The sequence below is a fragment of the Apis dorsata genome, unplaced genomic scaffold, assembly GCF_000469605.1.
Source record: "Apis dorsata unplaced genomic scaffold, Apis dorsata 1.3 scaffold_32, whole genome shotgun sequence".
In the NCBI taxonomy this organism is placed as follows: domain Eukaryota; kingdom Metazoa; phylum Arthropoda; class Insecta; order Hymenoptera; family Apidae; genus Apis; species Apis dorsata.
In genome coordinates, this window is record NW_006263334.1 from 1,349,517 (window position 1) to 1,356,125 (window position 6,609).

Here is a 6,609-nt window from a genome sequence, read left to right on the forward strand (position 1 = left end):
ATTACAAAGTGACGAGGGAGGTATTGATGGTTGCGTTGCAAAATTTACAATACATCCTGATAAAAGCTTCCGACAATGCCGAATTTACGAAAGCAACGTACGTTTTCCATTTAAATAAATATCGTATCGTTTCCGCGTTAACTTTGTTGCCTTTGTTGCGTTTTGCGTTTCAGTTTACTCGAAGCCTCTATGGACGCCGCAGTTTTAACACCTACACACATCCCACAACTTGCAACCGGTGTCGAGATTTGCAAATGTCCCCCAGAGTATAACAGCACGTCCTGCCAGGATCCTAGTATCGGTTACTATCGATGGTATAAAAATACGACAGTTACATCGACGATCGTCATCGATCTCGTCGGAGAAGCGAAAGCCTGCCAGTGTAACGGAAGATCTAATATTTGCAACATAGAGACGGGATATTGCTTGGTAAATTCGAATCTATTTTTATCAAATTTATAACTAGCTAACACCTAGAATTAATTATAATAAAACGCGGTATTAGCATGCAAATCGTTATAAATTGTTATCCAAGATAGAACAACCGTGTATTACGCGTATCGTAATTTAACCGAATAAGAGTAAACCGTGTATGGTCAGACGTTAATTTATTTTTCCAAATTTAAATCGTAAAAGAAAAGTGCATATATCGATTTATTATAATTTAAACGTATCAAATCTCTGGAATAAAAAAAAAGAAATACACGTTTCTAGAATTGTTGAGGAAATAACTAACACTAAAATTATTTATTTGATATTAGCATACAAATCGTTATAAATTGTTATTCAAGATAGAACAACCGTGTATCGTAATTTAACCGAATAAGGGTAGTAAACCGTGTATAGTCAGTTAATTTATTTTTCCAAACAATTAGAATCGAAAAAGAAAGTGCATATATCGATTTATTATTTATATATATAATTTAAATGTAACATCAAATCTTTGAAATAAAAAAAAAAACAGTTTCTAGAATTGTCGAGAAAACTAACTAACACGTAGAATTAATTATAATTCACGCGATATTAGCATATAAAAAATCGTTATTCAAGATAGAACAATTATATATATTATCGTAATTTAAGGAAAGTAAACCGTGCTTATCAGGCGTTAATTTATTTTTCCAAACGATTAGAATCGAAAAAAAAAGTGCATATATTATAATTTAAGTTTAGTCTATCAAACCTTTGAAATAAGAAAACAAAAACACACGTTTCTAGAATTGTCGAGAAAATAACTAACACGTAGAATTAATTACTTGATATTAACATATAAATCATTATAAATTGTTATTCAAGATAGAACAACCATGTATCGTAATTTAACCGAATAAGTAGTAAACCGTGCTTGTCGTTAATTTATTTTTCCAAACGATTAGAATCGAAAAAGAAATTGCATATATCGATTTATTATAATTTAAGTTTAGTCTATCAAACCTTTGAAATAAGAAAACAAAAAAAACACACGTTTCTAGAATTGTCGAGGAAATACCGCGGGACCAAGATGCGATATTTGCGCGGACAGTTTCTACGGGCACGCCGACTTTGGCTGCAAACCGTGTCCCTGCCCGCAAGCGGACAAAAGATTTTCAAGCACTTGCACGATTCTCGCCAACACGGAACCGATCTGCGTTTGCAAACCTGGTTCGTAATCATCCCCTTTTTATCATCCTCTGACCACAGAAAACCGTATCCATTTAAATGAATTTTCTCGCGCTTTATCCTATATATGCTTTATTACTCGCTTCTGCGCAAGGTTACACCGGAAGGAAATGCGAGCGATGCTCACCCGGATATTACGGATTCCCTCATCTCCCCGCTGGAAAATGTACACCGTGCGAATGCAACCCTGCCGGAAGTTTGAACGATGAATGCGACACGGAAACTGGGCAATGCAGGTGCAGAGCTGGGTCCACGGGACGTGATTGCTCCCAATGCACAGCGTATCGCCACGTTTTCATAAACAACGTTTGCACGTGTAAGGGAAATCTTATCATCGAATTATCCTCGAATTTATTTTCCAAAATCGAGCTTCTTCTTCTTTAATCGATTTCATTATTTCTTTTCTTTTCTTTGTTTCTTCTTTTTGCAGCGTGCAACGATAATTGCACCGGTGTATTGCTCGACAATTTGGCTGCACTTTCCCAAGAATTAGCGGAAGGTACCGTGCACATAGCGGACGGATACGTTCCCCCTCCGTGGCAGGAATTATCGTACATCGATTCGAACACGACCGGGTATTTGGAAGAAATGAACCGGCAGAATAGATTGAAGCAAAGGATGAGAAATATTCCGTGGAACAAGTACAGAGAATTATTGAAACAAGTCGAGGTGTTGCTCAGAGCTGTGCGTGTTAAAAGAATTTTTATTACTAGGGAATATTAAAAATATATATATATATGTATCGATATTTTATTTTTTTCAGGCCAATGAACAAGTCAAACGCTCGGATACTCTAAATTCGAAAAGCAACGATTTAAAGAATAACATATTTAGCGCAAAGATCGAAATGGACAATCTGAAGAAATACGTAGAAGGTAGGTCGAAAAGAAAAAGAAAGGACGCATTCCAATTTTATATTTTATCTGTAATTTTCATTCTTTCTAGATACGATTCTACTGTTGAATCAATACAGCAGCGAAAACAAAAGGATAGAATTAAAGAAAGCGTTAAAAACGGCGAAGATGATTTTAAACGGTATGAAGGAAGCGAACTTAACGAGGAAGAGAATGGAAATAGAAAATTTTCTCGAGTTAGTAGAGATTCGTGTCAACGATATCGAATAATTATTAAATCGATTGTTATCTATCATTATTTACGTTATAATTATTTTCTATGTCTATATTTGGAAATTAACAGCGATGCCCAGGAGACCATCGATTGGTTAAATTCCTTGTACGATGCAACGGAACCGCTTGCGATCGCTCAAGACGACGCGGAAGAATACTCGATAAAGTTGAACGACGTGAGAAGCATAATAGAAGAGACGATGGAAACGTTGTTCACGTACGACGGATTATACAACGATATTAATCAAACGTTTTCAGAGGCTAAGAATCATTGCAACGAGATCAACGCGTTGCGCAATAATATCAACGCGTCCATTATCAAAGGGGGGAAGTTGACGAACGAGACGCGTGGTTTCATCCTCGATTTCCAAAATAACGTTCAAGTACGTATCGATGGAATTGATTGAACGAACAACCGATATCAATTATTTTGCAGAGGCTAAGACTATCGTTTTTCCAACATTTCCATCATTTATCCGCTCGTTATATCAAATTTTTATTTCAATTTCGCACACCTTATAGATATAGTAAAAATAGAAGAAAAAAACGCGTTATCTCGATTATTAATATTAATTACAAGTAAAAATAATTATATCGCCTAGCTGTCGAGGAATACCTGAAAGGAGAATGTATTAAATTACAGGATCTTCCAGAACTACGAAACAAATTAGCATACTGGTTTGATAAATTGGGTATGAAGGAGGAACTGCTGTACAGATTAAATTACGAATATAACGACACATACGTGATACCCGCGATTGCACACGTGAAGAATTTATCGAGCTACGTTGATCAGTACGTCAGGTAAGGGGAAATTATTTATTATTCTCATTCCTTCGTAACTTTTAACTCCTACCCACTTTATCGCAATATTAATTAATATTTAGATAGTCAAGCGACTGCTATCATTGTCATCAAGAAAAAAAAAATATTCGATATTAAATAATTTCCTTTTTTTCCAATCGCGAAAAAAAGTATCTTTCGCTTGTCGAGATTTGCTTGACTGTTTAAAAAAGTGATGTTAAAAAAGAGAAAAAGAAAAATGTATATATATATATATATATTTCGCAAAATGGTCCTGTAATTTCGAACGCAGTTCCAGTTGCGAATTAATAATCGTTATATTAGCTGTTAATTTACGTAATTGACGATCGATAACTTGATAAAGTGCAACTTGGCGTTTCTGCCGAGCAGTCTGTTTTCCGAGACAAGAAACATCGCAGCTAGCCCGCTCAAGGCCAGCCAAGCGTACAAGAATATCGTCGATAACATAAGAACCGCGAATATCACAGCGATGGAAGCTAAAGAGATTACGAACGACACGTACAACAAGGTAAAGGAATAAAATCGACGATTCTTCGAATAACTGTATTCGTGTTATGTCGTCGCGATCGCTCATCCTTTGTACAATTTCAGACGTTTCCCAATGGGCCGAATTCGAAGTCGCTGTTGGACATTGCCAAAGAGGTGTCGAGGGCATCGTCCAAACAGTTGGAACGAGCGAAACAGCACGAGGAATTGGTAAAAAAGGCGAGTGTTGATTTGGAATTGCAAAAGGAAGCTGTGACCCTTTTGAAAAATACTTTGAACAACACTGGAATCAGAGACAATCAGGTTAATCTAAAATTGCAAAAGTTGAAAGATGATAGTAAGAAATGTGAGTGTCCGTTTGTCCGAGAAAAATCTCTTTCTACATTTTCTAACAATCCCGTTCTTAAATTTCCAAGTTTTTAAATTAAACTTTTCCCTCTTTTATTTAGTACGAGAAGATATAGAAAACATATCGAAAGACAACGAAATGGTACTAGAAAATGTGAAAATATCGCGAAAACTTATCGAGGATTACGAGGAAGGAATTGCAGATAGATTGAAACCGAAACTGAACGAATTGAAGAGGGAAGGTGATTCCAAGATTAGTCTAGCCAGCGAAAAATGTAAGAATCGTCATTACGCTACGTTTACATTTCTTTATTCTTAAAAAAAAAAAAAAATTATTTTAGTGACGGAAGCGCTTAGTAACACGAAAAAAGCAGACGCGAGATTAATAAGCTTCTCGAATGCTGCCGCGAAAAGGAAGAATGTATTTGACAAGTGGAACGATACGTTGGCCACGAAATTGCAGAATCTCAAAGATAAAATTGCCGAAGCTAGAAATACCGCTGACGGAGTAATTACGTTAACATTATCTTATTTCTTAAATGCCTTAATGTCAAATAATATATATATATATATATAGAATAAGAATATATAGAATAAATATTCGAATAAAATATCCCCCCTTAGATTCGCGTTTCCTTGAAATCGGCCGAAGGAAAAGAATGTAGTCGTTCCTACAGGCCATCTACATTGCAGCCAACATCCACGAATACAATCGTGATGACGTTCGCGCTTCCGAAAGGGAAGAAAGAAGGTTCTCTGTTTTACTTGCCAAGCAGCATAAATGTAAGCATTTCGAGATTGAATTGATATTTCAAAGCAAACAGAATAATTTGATACATTGACTTACTGTAGGATGACTTCATTGCTCTGGAGCTGGTTGACAGAAAGGTGAGATTCGTATGGAACGTTGGAGGAGGTACGGGGATTCTTACGCATCCTGAGATTATACATAGCAGCGACATTCAGGACGACAAGTTTTGGTACCGCATCGAGGCTGAAAGGTAATGCAACGTACATGTAATAAATTGTGTAATAACAAAAATTCTTTTTGATCGAAATAATTTTTTTCAGGGTACGACACGTAGGTAAATTATACGTACGAAAGCAAGCATCGACATCTAGAGGGTATCCTGTGGTAAAGAATTCGACTAACTCTGAGTACGGTCGTTTCGACATCACCACGTCAGATCGTGTCTGGATAGGGAAAATTCCCAGACCGGAGCGAAGAAGGACCGAGCTTATCGCGTCTAGCGGCCTTCCGGGATGTATACATCAAGTGATTTTAGACGGGAAACCTATAGGCCTTTGGAACTTTGTCACAACAGCGCCAGATATGGCTTGCGAGGCGTGTGTGGAAGGGTAATTGGGAAGACATTCCAAATTCTCTGTCATCAATGATTGAAAATGATTTTATCCCCTATTTAATTTAATTTAATTTTCTACTGTTATAGAGTGGAAGATGTCAGCGACGATACAGTTTACAGTTTTAACGGAGAGGGATATGCGGTCAGAAACAGAGTTTCTTCTGGACCGTACAATCCATACCGGTTTGTAATATCGATCAACTTCAGGACTTACGACGAGAATGCCTTGCTATTTCTGGCTATCAATCCGGACAACGTACGTAACATTGAAATAATTTCTTAAAAGTGATCTCTATCTTATAATGGGACGCGATTAAACATGATCCTAATTTTTATTCGATATTATAGAATCAACATGTCATAATATTCCTGCGAGAAGGGAAAGTGATTCTGCAGATTGGTTACGGTAGTAACGTCAGCATGGAAATGTCGTCAAACTTTAAATATAATACCGGGAACTGGACAAAGGTGGATGCATTCAGATATTATCAATTGCATAAAAACATTGAAAAGTGTAGCTTAAGCGTAGGGGAAAACGATAAGAGAATCGGGGCACCCGCAACTCAGCCCAAAAAGGAAGATATCCCTAATTTTCTTCAAGCTAAATATTACATCGGTGGTGTTCCACCGAGTTTTCGCGCGGATAAGTTAATGCTACCCTCCCAAGTTTCTTTCCTTGGCTGTATGTCTAATATCATAATCGAGGTGGGCTATGATCCAATGGCGGAACAGTATTATGGCGTTGAGCCTATTTGCACGAATAAGGTAGGTATAAGTTTTATTTTGAAAAAAAAAAAAAA

The 6,609-nt window shown here is 36.8% G+C and overlaps 1 protein-coding gene across 1 annotated transcript in view; it reads left to right on the plus strand.

Annotated features, from left to right (window-relative positions):
* LOC102677316 (laminin subunit alpha-1) overlaps positions 1-6,609 on the plus strand; it is a 155,899-nt gene that overhangs the window by 146,374 nt on the left and 2,916 nt on the right. The window contains exons 21-38 of the mRNA XM_031512032.1: positions 1-97; positions 174-429; positions 1,473-1,641; positions 1,754-1,975; positions 2,090-2,343; positions 2,423-2,534; positions 2,605-2,749; positions 2,857-3,169; positions 3,430-3,590; positions 3,981-4,119; positions 4,203-4,443; positions 4,547-4,720; positions 4,787-4,953; positions 5,070-5,228; positions 5,298-5,446; positions 5,517-5,804; positions 5,897-6,065; positions 6,158-6,578. The exon at positions 1-97 is cut by the window's left edge and continues 16 nt beyond it. Of these exons, the coding sequence (XP_031367892.1) occupies positions 1-97; positions 174-429; positions 1,473-1,641; positions 1,754-1,975; positions 2,090-2,343; positions 2,423-2,534; positions 2,605-2,749; positions 2,857-3,169; positions 3,430-3,590; positions 3,981-4,119; positions 4,203-4,443; positions 4,547-4,720; positions 4,787-4,953; positions 5,070-5,228; positions 5,298-5,446; positions 5,517-5,804; positions 5,897-6,065; positions 6,158-6,578 (3,636 nt within the window). The remainder of the gene's footprint in view (positions 98-173; positions 430-1,472; positions 1,642-1,753; positions 1,976-2,089; positions 2,344-2,422; positions 2,535-2,604; positions 2,750-2,856; positions 3,170-3,429; positions 3,591-3,980; positions 4,120-4,202; positions 4,444-4,546; positions 4,721-4,786; positions 4,954-5,069; positions 5,229-5,297; positions 5,447-5,516; positions 5,805-5,896; positions 6,066-6,157; positions 6,579-6,609) is intronic.